The sequence below is a fragment of the Amaranthus tricolor genome, chromosome 8, assembly GCF_026212465.1.
Source record: "Amaranthus tricolor cultivar Red isolate AtriRed21 chromosome 8, ASM2621246v1, whole genome shotgun sequence".
NCBI classification, from domain to species: domain Eukaryota; kingdom Viridiplantae; phylum Streptophyta; class Magnoliopsida; order Caryophyllales; family Amaranthaceae; genus Amaranthus; species Amaranthus tricolor.
In genome coordinates this window covers 29,040,984-29,060,290 of record NC_080054.1, presented here as the reverse complement: position 1 = coordinate 29,060,290, position 19,307 = coordinate 29,040,984, and the positions used below count along the sequence as shown (strand labels likewise).

General features: G+C 33.0%; 1 protein-coding gene and 1 pseudogene across 1 annotated transcript; one reads left to right on the top strand and one right to left on the bottom strand.

Annotated features, from left to right (window-relative positions):
- Positions 1-1,456: 1,456 nt before the first annotated feature.
- LOC130821286 (cytochrome P450 98A2-like) lies at positions 1,457-5,610 on the top strand. Its single transcript, XM_057686979.1, has 3 exons — positions 1,457-1,993; positions 2,994-3,409; positions 4,479-5,610. Exons 1-3 carry the CDS (start codon positions 1,513-1,515, stop codon positions 5,121-5,123), a joined length of 1,542 nt encoding a protein of 513 aa, XP_057542962.1. The 5' UTR covers positions 1,457-1,512; the 3' UTR covers positions 5,124-5,610.
- Positions 5,611-8,385: 2,775 nt separating this feature from the next.
- On the bottom strand, positions 8,386-18,315 carry LOC130821772 (protein TORNADO 1-like; annotated as a pseudogene).
- Positions 18,316-19,307: the final 992 nt, after the last annotated feature.

Sequence of the window (19,307 nt, the reverse complement as noted above, 5' to 3'; positions counted from 1 at the left end):
GAGACAAGTTGATTAAATAGGAGGGACTATATTTTTTCAATAAATTTACCAGTTTTTGTGACTTATTTATATGTACAAATACTTATATTAGTCATTAAATTTGTGCATTGCCATCCATATTTTGAAAATGTTGTAAGTAAAGATAACAGTCCTTTCCATTCACTTCATATGTTTTATTTTACATTTAGCACTATTTACTATTTACTCTTAATTTATATTTTATTCTTTATTTATTAATAAAAAATAGTTAAATAAAATCTTCTTTTATTCATCTCAATGTAAATTTTAGTAACATTAATTAATTTTTTGTAATTTTTAATTATATATAGATCACTATCAAGCACTCAAAAGAAAATCAAATATTTGATGTGAATAGGAGAGAACAATTCATAAGAGTTTCATATCGCTAAGGTTAAAAAAAGGTCATTATATTATAATGGGAACATTTTTGAAATAAACCCTTTTGTTACAACATAGTGATCATAGTTTTTCTTGGTTCATATATTGACATTAAATTTTTTTATCCTTTTAAAATTAAAGATGTATAATACATCTTATCCTTTTTATTTTAATTACCTTTCTAGTAAAATCCTATATATATATATATATATATATATATATATATATATATATATATATATATATATATATATATATATATATATATATATGAAAAAATTATAAGAAAGTACCTAATATGTGGGTCTATTTGCAAAAAAACTACCTTATGTATTTTTTTCGGAAAATGTTAGTTGACTGTTAAGTTTGAGAGTTTAACCAATTTTAGATGTTAAGTTGTCTATGTGCAAGTATCCCATTGGTCCTCGTTTTTTAAATAATTAAAATTATAACACATAATTTAACAAAATAAAAAAATAAAAGATATTTGACGTCATTTTTACCCATCATAACTATTTTTTTCCAAAAAAACGGATGTCGTTATTACCCTGGGAACTCTTTTGAAAATATGGTCGAAACAAGTACTTATTCGCCTATTTAATTTTTCAAAGCAGCATATTTACGATTACCCGTAACACTGTTCCGACCGGATTTTCGAAAAAGTTATCACATAAGGATAATTGCAACTTACGTTTTTTGAAAAAAAATCGTTATGATGGATAAAAATAACGTCAAATATCTTTTTCGGTTTACGTATAGGAAAATAGGCGAATAAGTATTTGTTTCGACCGGATTTTCAAAAGTGTTAACCCATAAGGATAATTGCGATGTCCGTTTTTTGAAAAAAATCGTTATGATAGGTAAAAATGATGATAAATATCTTTTATTTTTATTTTGTTAATTTATGTGTTTTAATTTTAAATTATTTAAAAATACGAGGACTAATGAGATAATGCCATGTAGACAACTTAACCTTACAAATTGGTCAAAAATATATAATGTAGCTTTTGCAAATAAACCTATAAATTAGATTACTATATATATATATATATGCATGAATGCATCTATACAAGTACTTATAGTTAGATTCCTCTACTTTAGCTTACAAGAAGAATGGGTCTAGCTTTAATTCCACTTTGTTTAATATTCCTCTACTTAGCTTACGACCTCATCCAACGGTTCAAGTACAAACTACCTCCCGGTCCGAAGTCTTGGCCGGTAATCGGTAACATTTACGATGTAAAACCGGTTCAGTTCAGATGCTTCCATGAATGGGCCCAAACCTACGGCCCGATAATCTCATTCAGACTAGGATCCGAATGCCATGTAGTTGTATCGAATTCTGAGCTTGCTAAACAAGTGTTAATGGAACAAGATCAGAATTTAGCAGACAGGTTTAGGAGATCATCATCTAGAATGAATAAAGATGGTAAAGATCTTATTTGGGCTGATTATGGGCCTTTTTATGTTAAGGTTAGAAAAGTTTGTAATTTGGCTTTGTTCACTCCTAAAAAACTTGAGGCCCATAGGCCCATTAGAGAAGATGAAGGCCTTGCTATGGTTGAAGCTATCTTCAATGATTGCACTTCTTCTGGTATGTTTCTTGCTCTATATAACAATTTATACCAATCTTTAGGACGATTTATTCTAAATAGATAAATTAAAAATGGTGTGTATAGTACTTTATAAATACGTGCAGTTGTACATCTTATATATTTTCAATTATATTTTTCGATTATAATTTTAAAATAGTGACTTTTTGGCTTACGAAATGTGTAGAGTTGTATATCTTATATTTTTTCGATTATTAAAGCTATTGATTGAACTTATAGATAGTGATATGGTATATGCCTAATCCCTTATTTAATCTCTTAATTTCTTTTTGTAAGATATACACCTAAAAAATTAATGTTAGAATTTTTTGACCTAAGCATCTCACAGTCAAAGGAATAAAAAAAATATGATTTGAAGTCATGTGATTTAGGAGGATGTAAAATATTCAATGAAATAGATAAGGCACACTTTTTTAAAAAAAGTGAAAGAATTTATTATTGGTTGGCAAAAAATGCAACGTTAAAATATTTCATATGGAGTGAATGATTTATAAATTTTCAGTGTCGAATAATTAGACTATTGTCAATTTTTTTATTTTTTTTTTTTGATTTTTGGGTTTTAGGTTTCAATAAAAAAAAATTATTATGTGAATAAATAATTATTGGTTGGTTTGACGAGATTAAAATATTAGCTAATAAGTCTAACTATTTAAGCTAGCTGTTATGATAGTGTTTAATAAAAATAAATGGTAAATAATTAACTGTTTATTAGAGAAAAGTGGATAAAGAGTCTAAAGGGCTATTTGCAAAGTAGATTTGTGGCTTTTCCTTAAAGGCTACCTCTTTACTTGGCACACTTTGGTACAACTAAAAGCTAAAAACTAAAATTTAAAAAACTATGAAAAAAGGCATTTGTCAAACATCCTATAAATTTCTAACGTATTTTTTTTCAGATAAATAATCAAAACGATTTAATCTAAACTTTATTATGTATGTATTCATTATCTGAACTAATTTAAATTTAAATTTAAACTTACACAGAAAGCAAAGGCAAAGCCATGAGCATAAGGAATCACACAGAAATATGGGCATTCAACACCATATCAAGGATAACCTTTGGGAAAAAGTACATAAATTCCAATGGTGAAGAAGATCCCATGATACTAAAGTTAAAGGGTGTTTTACACAGTCGCAAGGTTAAAAGTTCAAATTTTAGCATGTTGGCTGAGCATATTCCATGGCTAAGACAATTGTTGTTATCATTTGATAAACAAAAAAAAGAGGTTTCAAATCTTGATGATAAATTGGACATAATTCTTAAGGATATCATTCACGAATATGTTGATGTTAACTCTAAGGATATGAAGGATGTTGCAAACCAACATTTTGTTCATTCATTGCTTGCTTTCAAACATGAATATGATCTTGGGGATGACACTATTTGTGGTCTTCTTTGGGTGAGTATGCATACAATCTCGCTTTTTATTTATTTATTTACTACAAATTGTTGTATGAGACGGTCCCAGTGAGAGACGCGCTTCATAAATGAGTAAAATAGTCGATCACTTTCATATTATGAAAATATGGGCTCTTTGTTTGAGGTCATTTCACCGAGAAATGGTCTCACGCAAGAGTAACTCTTTAATGCGCTATTTTAACATTTAATATCTTTGACATCAATACTCATTTGAAACGGTCTAATTATAAGACAATTCAGAATTGGACTAAATTGTCCAACTAGATAAATTTAAACATCCACTATAGTATTAAACTTCAATGAGTCTTTTATTAAGACAACTAGACGAGCGTATATAACTAGCTCAGTTCTCTAATTCATCACTTTAAGACATCATTTTAAGGTTCTGTATCATCATTTAAGATTGTAAGTGATTACTTTAAGGTTGTAAGTGATCACTTTGAGACTGTAAATGCACATTAGGTTAATCTAGTAGAGGTAGAATGCATACAATCTCTCTCTTTTTATTTATTTGTTACAAATTGTTGTGTCAGGCAGTTTCATCGAGAGAAGCGCTTCATAAATGAGTTAAAAAGTCAATCACTTTCATATTATGAGAATATAGGCTTTTTGTTTGAGGTTTTCTCACTGAGAGACATCTCTCGTAAGAGTAATTCTTTAATGTGCTATTTTAACATTTATTATCTTCCATACTAATACTCATTTTAAAAGGTCTAATTACAAGACAATTCAAAATTGGACAAATTGTTCAACTAGATTAATTTAAACATCCACTATAGTATTAAACATCAACGAGTCTTTTATTAAGACGACTAGATGAGCCTATATAATCAGCTCAATTCTCTAAGTGATCACTTTAAAGCTTCACTTAAAGGTTATAATTCATCATTTTAAGATTGTAAATGATTACTTTAAGGTTATAAGTGATCACTTTAAGACTGTAAATGTATATTAGGCCAATTTAATATAAATTATCTCATCATAAAACTGTCTTATTTGAGAATTTGTTATTAAACTTCTTGTATTGACTTGTTTCACATTTGGTGCAGGATATGGTTATTGCTGGTAAAGATACAATTGCAATTGTTGTAGAGTGGGCTTTGGCTGAATTGATACGAAATCCAAAAGTACAAAAGAAAGCCCAAGAAGAGCTGGATCGTGTTATTGGGCCGGAGCGAAAAATAACCGAACAAGATTTTTCAAACCTTCCATACTTACAAGCCTTAGTTAAGGAGTCCTTAAGGTTGCACCCTCCAACCCCTTTAATGTTGCCACATAGGGCCAAAGCCCATGTCAAGATTGGTGGGTATGATATTCCTAAGGGCTCAGTGGTCCATGTGAATGTTTGGGCTTTGGGCCGTGACCCTAATGTCTGGCAAGACGTAAATGAGTTTAAACCTGAAAGATTCTTAAAAGAAGATGTGGACATAAAAGGTCATGATTTTCGGTTATTACCTTTCGGGGCGGGTCGACGGATCTGTCCTGGAGCACAAATGGGTATAAATTTGTTGACTTTAACTTTAGGTCATCTTTTGCACCATTTTGATTGGTACCCACCAAATGGTGTTAGATTAGATGAAATCGATATGACAGAGAAACCTGGTGTCGTTACCTACATGAGCACTCCTTTACAAGTAAACGTAGTTCCAAGGTTGCCTACAAAATTATACAAGTCTTTACCAACTGACTTGTAGGCTCATACTTTCTCTATGCCTCTCAATTAACATCAATTTTTATTTTATTAAGTCTCACTAATTTTACGTCATTTTCCTTTTGCATTGTTTTCACCCTCATGTTATATCTATTTATTTTAACCATTTATTTTTATATTCACTTATTTTTTTCTTATTATCCAATCAGAAAAACATATGATGTTAATTGAGATTTGAGAGGGACAAGGGTGAATACTGAGTGTGAGTGGATGGAAGTCCAAGGCTTTGAAATGAAGAATTTATATGTATTTTTGGATTTAATTTATTTCTATTATGGAAAAAGCATCAAATATTCAAAAACAATTTTAAATTATAAATAAAAATTAGTTTTATGGTTGTGTCATATTGTTCCATTAAGAATTCTTAGGATTCAACTTAATTTATTTGTGAGCATATTGTATAATTTATTATCTTTTCCGCAATGTGTTCTATTATCCTGTTATTCTATCTAATGTTTTAAATATGCTACTTTGTGTTTTAAAATTTTGGGTATATTTGTTCTTGTTTTTTATGTTGGTTACTGTATAATTTTAATCCTTAATTTCTCTTATTATGTAACATAACTAAAAATTAAAAAAAATTAATATTAATAAAGTATACACTATAACGAATCAAACAATATCTCACAAAACTATATTTTATTTTATTGGTTAAAAATAAAATACAAATTAAGTCAAATTAATTGTTGAACAATATAAAAATTTCAAGCAGAACAGACGGAATATTTGACTAGCTTTTCATTCACATATACTATGATTTTAGTTTTTCTAAATATTTTAATTGTATACTATCATTATCCTATCTTTCTTTAAAGATCTTTCTCGAGTCGAAGAACTTTTTGACCGCACTCTCATTTATGGGTATGAGCTGCCGTCTTTCTTCTCTCCTTAGACCTTGACCATAGTTTTCTATCATTATCCTATCCTATAAACTAAAAAGTAACAAAACAAAAAAAATAGTTCAATACCAACGACATCAACAAAATGTAATCCTTATATACTGGTCAATTGGCTATACATAACTTGTCTTTTGACTTGTTCCAATTATTTAATTTGATGTACGTTAAATCTGGCAATGGGAAAATATATAATTCTATCATCAATCAACACATTCCTTTTTGTCATCTTATCTTCATATATATTATTTTTTTTTAACTAACAAAAATAGTAATAACATGTACAAAATTAATAATGTAACAAACTGAGGAAGGCAAATAATAGTTCAATGAAAAGGCGTGATATAATAATCTAATTCAGTTTTCTTGGAGGTTGTTTATTTTGAAAACACGGTTAAAACTCTAAACTTTACCGTGCAAGTCTCACCATCTATGCCAATTAGATACCCAGCTTCGGATGCGATTTTTAAAAATCAAAAAATTGTAATATTTTGGAAACAAATTATTTAAATTTCTGTTTATGTTATAAAACCCGTTAGTGTTACTGCCAATCTAACGTACATAAATGAATTCGTATTAAGATATTGATGATTTTCACTCCTCAATAAAAATCTTTTTTTTAAAAAATATTAATATGAAAATTTTGGACCATTCCTTCCTCGTCTATGTCCAAGCTTACCTCTGTGGTCATCTTTTGGAGTGAGATGTGAGTGGGAGGGCATGTAATCTTGTCGGGGAATTGAAAAGGATGAAGTTGTTAGATTATTCTGTGGATTATGGCTTTCCACGTTTTTTAAACCAAGCCTTTCATCATTCTCTGCAGCAGTCATTCTTTATGTCGAATGCGGTAGGTACACTTGTCTTCTCCCTCTCTCCCAATGTTATACTTTCTCCGTTCCGTTTTAGTCGCTACGGGCACGGTGATTAAGAAAAGTGATTGACCTACACTGTAGCTGATTGTTTACTTTATAGAGTATAGTATAATATCTTATTATAAAGTATAGAGTATAGAGTAGGATAACAATAGGGGTAGGTAGAACTTTAAATGATTCTTTTATTACTTAAAACGAAAATGTAGGGGTATTATGAAACGGAGGAAATATTTCACTTTTATTTTATAGCGACAGGATCTAACTATCGCTAAATATAAATTCCACCAACGTTTTCTTAAGTCTGTTTGCGATTTTTGAATATTTACGATAGCGACTACCACGGGATCTAATGACGGACCATCACAATTCACAAAAGTCAAAAAATCAAGACAACTTATTTTTCATCGTAAAATTCGTCGTAATTTTTAAAAATCACAACAAATATATGTTCTATTGCAATTGTATCGTCACTATTTGAGCATTTTTTAGTGTTTGTGCATTACACGTATTGCTAATGTGAGATCAAGCATTTGAGACAACATTTACAAATGCCTGCTCAAGCAATGGGCAACTTGATATTTGTATTTCAAAATCAAGAAACCATACTGTAAATAAACTACAAAATCAAAAAAGTTAGTAAAACTATTAATCTTTAGTATTTAATTTTATAATCGTTAATTCTTTTAGATAATTGATAATGTTCTTTTTGTGGGAGAAGGTCCAGGAAAAAGTCGCAAAGTTAGGGAAGCCTTTGGCCAAGAAAATAATGTATTTGAATAATGATAATGACTATTGGTATTATTATATATTATTAATTAAATTTATAGCACATTCAGTTAATACTATGCTATAATCACAAACCAACAGTGTTTCAAAAAAACACTTGATCATTCACTTAGATTTACACAACATCTTCCTGCTGCTACTTTGATTTCCTCTTGTTGTCTCTCAGGCGAATTATCTTCTCCTCCCCTCATCTTCCTGCTGAACTTCTTTTTTCTGGAAAAAGTAAAAGGAAGAGAGATAATCCAGAAAAAGGCTAATTTATTTGGAAATTGGAAAAGAAAGATTAAATCTTCCGGTAAGAATCAGGACTCAGGAGGTTATTATAGAAATCTCTTGAAATGAAGATTATTTTTATGAAAGATTTAAGTTTTTAAATATAAATTTTTAAAAGTTTAAATGGGTTTTTTGAAGAAGATTTAAACTATAGGGAGTTCCAAAAGGGCTTACTGCACTCTGCTTATTGGTAGTCAAATTTACATGATGCCTTAGAAATTAAAAACTGATTTAGAATAATAGTGTGAATGATCAGTAATTATCTCATTGCTGTACATAGTCTTTGCTATTGAGTCAGACCAAGTGACGTTTGTGTATTAAGCCTCAGTGACATATTGCATTATGCAAGAACGAATAACATCAGAAAACACTCAGCTTAGAAAAGATTTTAGCAATTAATGAAGATTAGTGAGTTCTAAAGAAGGGAAACATCAGGTTTAATTGTACTAATACAGCATTTCAGAGGGGTACTTCAACTATTTCATGGTTCCGTAAACTCATGTGCCTCCTACAGATCCATGCAACTTGGCCTGTATCTCTATATTTCACTCTCCACAGTCCAAACTTCTCTGCGATATCTCTTGCTGTTGAACAATCTCGATCCCTCAAGAAATCGAGAACCCGCTGCTGTGCTGCTCTCTGATCCTGTTGAATATCCCGTGATCTCTCTCTCTCTTCCTACTGCTACTTCCCATTGCCATTGCACCAAAAGCCGCAGCACCAGCTGCGCCAGCTGCACCAGTCACAAGAGAAGAATCGAGCAGATGGGCAACTTCTCGGCTCAAATCAGGTATCATTGCTCCCATTCCTGTAGCCAAATGTGCTCCTATTTTCAGTGCAAATGTTAATAGCTTCATGAACTTATTCATGTGGGGCGTTAAGCATTTGACTGCCAGATTATCGACCTGCATTATTTCACATCCCATTTGATCTTCTACTACGTGCATCTCTCTCCTAAACTCGCACAACATACGGAGTCTCATTGCAGTCATTCCTGAAATGATGGTGGTCACGAGTCTCCTCGAGTAGTTTTCTGTTCTGACGGAGAAGAACACGTTGGGCACTTTCCTTTCTTCAATTTGAACATTATAATTGACTAAATGATCTACTTTGTGGTGTAGTTCGAGCAAAAGCCTATGCTCATAGTATCTCAACCCTTGGATCTTTTGCTTTAGATCTCTGATCTCTTGTTCGATGATCTTTAACCTCTGTAAGACTTGCTCCACAACCTTGGCTATTCCACTGAAAGATGGATCAACCCTCGGTTGAGTTTCTGAATTTGCTGATAAACTTTGTGACTCATTTTCAGGTGGAACCTCAAGTTCGTTTGCGAGGTTGTAAAGATCATGGTATCGTCTGTGAAGTACCTCTCGAAAATCATCATCTGATTAGAGATCCCTAGCAAAATCAAAGCCTGCATGTATGATGGGCTTTCCTGCATCAGATACTGCACTCCTGGTGTGTTGGTAATCGTACATTCCGTCAGCTGAGACAGTGAGAAGTGCTTCTTTAAGTTTATGTAATGCAAGAAATTGTGTCTTTCGATATCTTGGAGGGGTCAAACTTTTCACACATTCAGGTCTAACTATGTTCTCGATCAGTTTCCGTTAGATTCTTGGTCGAACAAGCCAAGATATCGATTTAATGAGTCAAATGTCCACCAAGCTCTACTTTAATGTCAATGCCATTGATATTAATAGAAATGAGCGATTTTCCCAAGCTGTAAGTTGCCCCATGCTGATCTTTCAGTGCCATGAGTTGATTATGGAGATGCACCTGCATTCCAAAATAGTGTAGTCATGCCATTTACTCGATTAAGCGAAAATTATGATCGGTTTACATTCTATTTCCAAGAAGATACCAACTATATAATCGTTTGTCAATAAAAAGAAGGGAATTTACATAAGGTAAAAATGAGGCATTAGGCTTGCCTGTAATTGAGGAAAGAAGCCAGGAGTCAGAAACGTGCAGCTTGAATCATCGCATTCAAGGTGTCGTCCTGCGTACAAACAATCAGTCGAACTGAGCTGCCACTTTTGGGGTTTTTGTCTCCCTTCCTCGAGAAATGAAGGAACTAAAATGGCGGATTTTGGATCATTCAAATCTTGTTCATAACAGAGTTCTAGCTTTAGCATCATCCTCATTAAATCTCTCGCCTCCAAATTCTCAGAAAACCTTAGAACTCATACCCGGAATCTGACTCTGGAAACTTTCTTTCAAAACCTTTTCCAAGTCTTTCCTGTAAATGAAACCATTTCTCGTTGACTTCATGCTTTCCATAATTCACAATTTTCTCCCAATACTTAATAAAAGTACTTTTTTTGTGTGAAATAATAAATAATAATAATCCTGGTAGCTGGTACAAATAACAATGAAGATATGATCTCGCATAACGGTAAATATAGATCATGGATAAAACTCGAGAAACCCGTGGAATTTGTCTCGCAGTCCTTGAATTGACTTCACTATAGCCTGAAAATTTTGAGAAGGTTGAATGATCTTGTCGAAATGTGTTAGAACTAAGGTCGCGTTTGGTAGCATGCATTGTTGGATTGCTCTTCTTGAATTAGAAACTATGAATCTAAGCCAGTTATATAATTCTTCTTCAATCTCATTCGGGTCTTTGGCCTCTCGGTTACTGGGTTATTTTAAACAAACTTGTTGTGACTAAGAAAAATGATGCACTTCCATGACCTGAGAACATGAAGTCATGCATAGAATAGAGTTCTTGTTGACCTGCCAGATTCCATATCGAAAAAATCTAGTGTCTTCGTCTTTGAAACTTCTTATTTTCATGCCGTCTGATTTGATTGCTCGCTCAACTGGGTTTACCAAAGTCCGAACTTGGTCTACGTGGGGTACCTTTGTTGATGAAAAATTGTAGGATATTGAATTCCAAAGTGTGCTTTTACCTGCATTTTAAAAACTGCATTTAGGTCATATGTATCGTCTACTCTAATTATGCAGAGACCAATCCAGAGCTGTGTCACCTGATTTGCTTCTCTCCTTGCAAATTGCGAATCGGAAAAGCGTTTTATGGTCAATTTTGAGCTATTTTTTGCACCGATTATTTAATCGAATTGCAAATCGCTAATTCAGAAAGCGAATTATGATGCCCACATAAGAAGATAGTAAGTATGGTTCGTGGATTTACCTGCATATTCTTGCCCACATAAGAAGACTCTACAACTCTTGGGTGTAGTCATTGGCATATCCTTGAACCAGTTCATATCTGGTTCTTCGGACTTTGCATTCTATCCTAGTTTCTCATAAATCCCATCGGTCATTCCTGCCTTATCCAATGGCGTATTTTCAAGATCAATCTCTTCGATCCATGGATTCACCTGTAAAGTCTGCATAATTGCCTGTAAAATTAATTCTCACTTAACCCCCCTACAACCCTTCAATGATAAGTACCTCAACGTCGCATTTTTCTCCAAACTCCGAAAAAAACTGACAATATCATCTGGTCTTAGTCCCTGATCATCAAATATCCCGAACCTAACCACACTCTGATTAGTCGTGATCATCTGTAGGATCGCTTCTAACCTGGTTCTCCCTATCTTCATCCTTTCTCCCTCAAAGGTGAGAGATTTCAATGTTGTGTTTGCTTGGGATTGTAGAGATGAGAATCTGCTCAATGGACAAAGCAAATGCTCTACTCCTACCCCACCAAACCAGTTTTTATCTAAATGTAATGTCTCTGAACTGCTTTATCTTCTAAGCAGCATCTTGACAATTTAACCTCTTTTAGAATCTTATTCTGTTCTAACACCCATCTAAACTCCCTTGCCCATTTCGATTTTAGTCTTACTCCTGTCATATCGAGAACCATAACTGTCGTATTCATCCCAAGTGTACAGGCAACCCTACAAGCAGCTGATATATGCACAGCTCTAGTCAATACCAGATACCGATAATCAAGTTAACAATTTGACCCGCATATCAAAATCCAATTACGCAGGAACCAAAATTAACTATCCGGATACATCATAATTGAAACCGATCAGAACACCCGAATATACAATTCACCTTTATCAGTATCCAAGAATAATAACAACAACAATGCCATTAATTATATAGGAAGATAACAACAACAACCACCACCAAATCCATTAAATGGGTCCCACTTAAGCGAAGTTTAAGGTTAGATGTACGCAACCTTACATTGTTAGAAATAACAAAGAAGTTGTTTCTGATTGACCCTTAGTATCAAACATATCTACAATTTCGAATAATCCATTATATGCTGCAGCTGTCTGGTATTATACTGTACCTGAAATGTGAAGCCTGTATATTCTTAGAGTACCATTTTCTGGCACAAACTCCACCATTTTGGAGCATTTATCAGAACTCCAAATATGAACTTCCATATCTCTATTCGTGGCTAAAACTGCAGAAATCAAAAGGGATGCGACAAACAAGCTCAAATCAAAAACCGTCAACAATTTCAGAGATACATTAACTTCAATCATCTTAGACAACTCTTCTCCTCCTCTTAACCCAATTGAATCTTCCCAAATTTGCAACTCTTCTAAGCTATCATTCACATTCAAAACATCAGCAATCATCCCTGCACCTCTTGTACCAATATTCGATTCACAAAACACGATTTCCTTGACATTTTCATCCCTTTTCAGAATCTCTGCTGACTCTTTTAAGCACTCAATACCGAAGTCATTTCTTTGAAACGCGATGTGCTTAATACCTGTGCTGTTTTCCAGAAATGTCTTGAGGCTTTTAAGATACTCAACTTCCCATTTGACTCTCTGAAAATTCTGTATCAATACAGCCTATAAAAGAACATTTGCACAACAAGTAAAAGCCAATCAGTATCTTTTGACAGCCTCACCAACTTATTTGTTGATTGTCGAAAACTTCTAGCGGAACAAATACTATTGTTGAATGGAGACTGATATCTAACGTAGAAGAGTATGAGGTTATCAGAAGTACATTGTTGGAGAGAAGGGTAATAAATCCTGCTCTGATCCAACTTATATAGAAAAAGACGCAACAAAACCTAAATATTCCAAGATCACCAACTGACATGCTGCTATCTGCTGATGTGGATCCACCAGTGCTTGTTATTGATGTGTCACTGAGGATTCCAAACAGCTGCTATGTGAGGATTGTAAAGCAACTGTGAATAACTCATATAATGACTGCAGTAAGTACACAACCTATGTCTCAACATAATCTCCAGACACGGTCATAAACAAGTACTAATAATTGCATAAATGGATTTGATATATTTTTGGTAAACGCACAACACAATTACATAAAAGAAACACGAAAGAGTAACCTAACAGAAGCACGTTAATACAGGATGACATTGACATGCACAGCTTTATCGCTCTCCATGCATATGAGCAAATAGTTCTTTCCAATTGAAGTCGTTCACCATCAAAGGGTGATGTACAGCAGTATAAAAAAACATGAAAGATGTCTAGCAAGAGGGAATTCATCCATACAAATCAAATACTAAATTAAACCCAAAGAAAGTCCATTTAGAAGATATGTAGCATAGCTTAAAAAAAACACCATAAAAAGGTTGGATGATTGAAATTAATTGTCTCTAAAAGTTCAATTATTCTCTTGTCATTTAATACATATCAACTTTCTGCTATAAGTTTAACTTTTTACCAAAGCACTTGTACTTAAGTTAATTTCACAATCCAACAATTGACTAAGCACCTTAATAAAAGTACAGTAGCAATTATACCTCAGATAACTTCGCAAATTTAGACATCAAGTGAGATATGACAGTTTTTTTTTTAACTGATGTTCATCTGATTCTATCGCTGTAAGAGACTTCAATGCTGCTAAATCATCTTCTTCTAATCCGTAGGTTTTTGCATTCTCAATGACTGCTTGGAGCCTGATATCGTCAACCAATTCCAAATACAGATCATCCATAAGTACAGCCTCACAACAATTAGGATGTGTAAAGAACATTAAAATTCAACTGTGATAAAGAATTATGCGATGAATAATCTTGAGGGCATAATACCGTTAAGTTTGTCAAAGATGATTTAACAATGGGGATCAACTCTGGAAGATTGCCCGCTCTTGCTGAAAATATTAGCATGTAAGACGCCATGGTGAAGAGAGATGAGTAAACCAGACACAACAGCCAGTACCTGCCAGCAGCACACAAACACTTGAACCAACAACAGAAACCTGATCTACACCTCCACAAACCAACACTAGAAGACCAACTGCAGAAGAAACCAGCCACCAGCCTCTATAGCCACAGCTGAAAACAAACCACAGTACCAGAACAACTGCAACACCAAGCAAAACCATAACAAAACAGATTATATTTAATATAACTAACAACAATTAGAATTAACAAGAATTAGACTCAAAATTCAGATTTTGGCTATGATTAGTTTAGTGCATTATATAAGCAACTTACATGCAAAAACATAATAATAAAAAACAAACTACATGCAATATACATGACATGTGCGTAACCCCAAATTTTTCTATAAAAAACAAAAAGTAATCAGTTTATCTTGTATGAGACCGTTTTACTATAAAACGAGTGTACATATTTAGCCCATCTTTCTAAGTGATCACTCTAAGAGAGTAAATCATAACTTTAAAGTTATAACTAACCACATTAAGACTTTTTCAATAGTAAATAAGGTTGTCATTTAGAACGTATAATGGTCATCGGAAATTAAATTAAATAAATTAATTTAAATAAATTAATTTGAATATATCCCAAGGTTGCAAAGTTTCTGTTTTTAGCAAAAAGAAGTGTTCACAGATCGTGAAACAACTCGCGGCTCGCAAGAAAGGAAAGAAAAGCTACTGTTTTGTGGAAACAGCAGGTTGCGGCCCGCGCGTTTCGCGCTGTTTTGCGGATTCTTCTTTGCAAAGTTATTTTATCCGTTTGCTAGTTATAATGTAACTACCAACGGTTAAATGTGGTAATTTAACCAGATATATTGGGATAGATTGATTGAAAGACGACATTAGTTCATGAACCAATCTTATGTTTCATGGAGTAACATTTTGCTTCGTGAAAAAGGTGTAAGTTATTCTATAAATATAGAAGGCTTGTGTAGTTATTTTCGAGATGCAATTTCTGATTTCTTTTCTTCTCGAGCACTTTACATAGAGAACTTGCAATCCTCGATTGTAATTTTCTGTATCTTCTTCCATTTAAGTTTTTCTTACATAATTCTAAATTTCGTGTGCTAGGAATTTAGTATAATTCTTTGTATCTCAAAACATATTTCTGGTTTATTCTCAAGCACCGTAGTAGGTAGGGGCGTGCAAAAAAACCCGATTTGAAATATCCGATCCGAGTTACCCGGTATCCGGTTTTCAAAACCGGATAATTTACCCAGTTTTTGTAAAGCGGATAATCCGGATCGGATACCCGGTTTTTAAACCGGGTACCGGATTCGGATCCGGGTCACATATTTTTGGAAACCGGGTACCTGGTTTTTTATTTTTTTATTTTTTTTTACTTTTTCATAAATAAAATAATGATGGTATCTATTAAGCTAATTTTGGGTTGAATCTTAATATAATTTTTCTCCCGTAGATAAACTTTTTTTGTATAATTGTTCTTACTTAAACCAATGTGTAACAATATTATTCTTTAGTTTTCTTAATTTTTCTTTTATGACTAATTAAGCTAAATATTTTTAAAGAGTTAGTATTTTAATTTTATATAAAAAAATATTTTAAATAAAAATAGAGATAAAAACACATAGTTGAACGAAAAAAAGACAAAGAAAAAAAAAAAACATTCTAAGAAAACCGGGTATTCGGTTTCCGACCCGATTTAAACCGGGTCGGAACCGGATCACAATTTTAGGTACCCGAAAAAGCGGGTACCCGGATTTCCGGATCTGGGTCGACTCGGTACCCGGTTTTGAACACCCCTAGTAGTAGGGAGGAAATAATGTTTTAGGAAAGAGCATCTTGCCTAGAATTAATATCAAGTTCAAACACAATCTTCTTGTTACTTTGTTCGGGATTGAAGATCTGCTTCTTGGAGTTTTCGGTGGTGAACATAAGCATAGTTCTTGATTGTTGATAGGTCGTTTATGTACTATCAAACAAATCCTAATATGCAACTAGTATAGCAGCAGTTAGGTCGAATCCACAGAGAACAACGTAGTAAATAATTATTTTCCGGCTACCAATTGATTCTAAATAACACACAAATTTGGAGAATATATGTCTAAACTAACTAAATGACTAGAGCACAAACAATTAAATTAGAAGGGTAAATCGATGATACTAAGACATCTAGGGATAAATTTCCCCACTAGCATGATATGATGACAATGAGATCCTACTACCCTTACAACAATCATAACCAAGTTCAATGGGACGAATACACCATTAAAAATACTAATAACTCCTTTCGAAGATTATTAGCTTCACTACCATACTATCAAACCTATTTTCATGGAATCAAGTATAGTAATGACATTGAGCATAGTATTCTATAAGATCCAACAATCAAATCTATCTATTTTCATGAAGATTATCAAGTCCTTGATCTAAAAGGCAATTCATTCAACTCTAACTTTCGTTAACGAAGAATAAATTGTTAACCACAATTTCCAAAGTTTCCATTGAAAAACGTAAGTTAACTAGCATAAGAGATCAAGCATGAACAAGGATTATGCATAACAAAAAGGGATTGGAACTCAATAATTCATCATCAAAATCATGGCTAGGGTTCCATCTAACCCTAGATTAAGAAACTACTCACACATATTAATTGCAACAAAACAAGAATTCATTAAAAGAAACATGATTAAAAATAATAACAAGAAAAGGGATAAAGAAATAGTACTTGAATTCGAATACCAAATGACGAAGGAAAGTAAATGAAGTTACAAAGTTTCTTCCCTAAAGTGAAGAATTAAAAGTCTCTAAAAAACTGAGAAAAATTGTTAACCTCCCGTTCTATTACATTCCCTAGTGATTAAATAAGAAAACTGCGCGGAAAACGGTTATTAAAGCAGGACCGGAGCGGGTTTCTGACAGACCGGACCGGGTTTAAGCAAGACCCGATCAGGTCCGTGGGTTGATCATTCCAGCAAGTGATTTTAGACAAACTCGGCCGGGTTTAAGCTTGACCCGACCGGGTCCTGGGCTTGGATGCTTACGTTCTTATTTCTTGCTTGAAATCACCCGGGTATGAAAATACCCGCCCGGGCCTATCATCTTGTGCTTACTTTTCTTCATGAGAACGCGGCAAAAGTACAAACGAAACCCAACGGGACTCAAAGTATGTCCGAATGGGCCCGTGAGCTCACAAAAGTGTCGCAATGCGGTCTCCAAATCTTCCAAATCTCGAAGCACGCATTCTAATGCTCATGAGTGATCCGCTTCCAATACAAGAGTGGAGTAAAATGGCCTGAAATAATCAAAGATACACAAAACTCCAACCAAGCGTAAAACCACATGGAAAATGCGAAATCACACATCAAAATGCCATAAAATGCAAGGGAAGGGAGCATAAAAGTATAGTATAAAGTGCACAGATCAATTGTCATATGTAATTTGTTTCCTTCTACAAACTTATAACTTTATTTTATTGTTTATTTGATAAATAAAGTAACATTTACAACAAATAATCACTTTAAAAATCACTTTAAGGTTTTAAAGTGATTGTTTTAAGATAGTAAATAACTAAATATACATTAAAATAGCCGATAGTCTCATCATAAGAATCCGTGAAAACCAATTGAAAAATGATAATGTAACGATCGGAATATAGAACCACAATTCTTATTGGCTTGGTCTTAGTGGCGGATCCAGAGTTGAAACTTAAGGGAGCATAATTGATAAAAAAATTTCTTTTAAAATTATAAATATATAAAGAAAAATAAAGGGGATAGTTAAGAAAAATTAATTGGATTTTAAATAGGTATTGGGAATTAAGTGCATTTAATTGAGCTTTATTGTACTGCTGCATGCATATTAAGTGCAATTAACTCTTATTAATAAAGAAAACTCTATAGCACAGCTGGTTTAAACCTTGCCTCATAACGCATAGGTCAAAAGTTCAAATCCGATTGTAGCCATTTATGTAAATTTTTTTAAAATGTAGTGCTCTCACGTGAGGGCGCAAGAGGGCACCTGGATCCGCCCATGCGTGACCTGTGATTTGGCCTAAGATATCATCATATAGAAGTCAGGCAGTCTCTTGAGAGACCGTCTTTCCTAGAGACAGCTCTCAAGAGCCCAGCCCATTAAATTTCATTTTAAAAAAATGCTATGAGGTTAATTTCATTTAAAAAAAACTGCTGTCAGGTGCAAAAAATTACGCGTGTGAAAGGTAACTGTCCATTTTCCTCTTCCCCATGTTTATTACTTCCTTGAAATGAAGAAATCAGTTTTTTTCATCTCCCTTGTACAAGCTTCAAATGTACCATCATTGTTTGCTCCTCAAATCATCTAACAATGAAAGATTTATTGCTTGAATTCGATTGTAATTATTCGAATACAATGTTCTGATTTTTTTTAACTTAAGCTTCATCAATGGTGGAAAACAGTGATGTTGAAGAAGACAACAATGTCTACCATTTGGAGAAAGGTAATAAAAAGAATTGTGATTATAAATTCATATATTTGGGGATATAACCAAAGATAATTAGTATTATAACTATGAATATTTGACATTAGGTTGACTGAACAAAACTTTTTGTAAAAGGGTTTGGAGTTTTAATTCTGAACATTTGGTAATATAATTATACGTAATTGGTATTATAACTATGCATGTTTGCTTGTATGATGATATATAGTCATATGTATAAAAAATGTGTTGACTCCAACTTGAACATATAACCCCAACTAATCAATGTTATAACCCTTACTAAACTGTGTCATAACCCCAACTAAACAATGTTATAACCCCAACTAAACAATTTTATAATCTCAATTAAACCATGTTATAACCCCAACGAAACAATGTTATACTCCCAACTACATTATGTTACAGCCCCAACTAAAAAATAATATAACCCACACTAAACAATGTTATACTCCCAACTACATCAACCTATGTCAAATGTTCATAGTTATAATACCAATTATATTTGGTTATATCCCTAAATATATAAATTTATTACCCCAATTGCTTTCATTACCTTATCTCAAACAGTACACATTGTTGTCTTCTTCGACATCATTGTTTTCACCATTGATGAAGGTTAGTTTTTTTTTTTTTAAAAAAAACAGAAGATTGTAAATTTATAATTACGATCATTTTCAACAAATAAAATCTTAAATTTTTATACCTTTCAAAACAATCGAATTCCCACATTAAATATTCCATTGTAATATGATTTGAGAAGA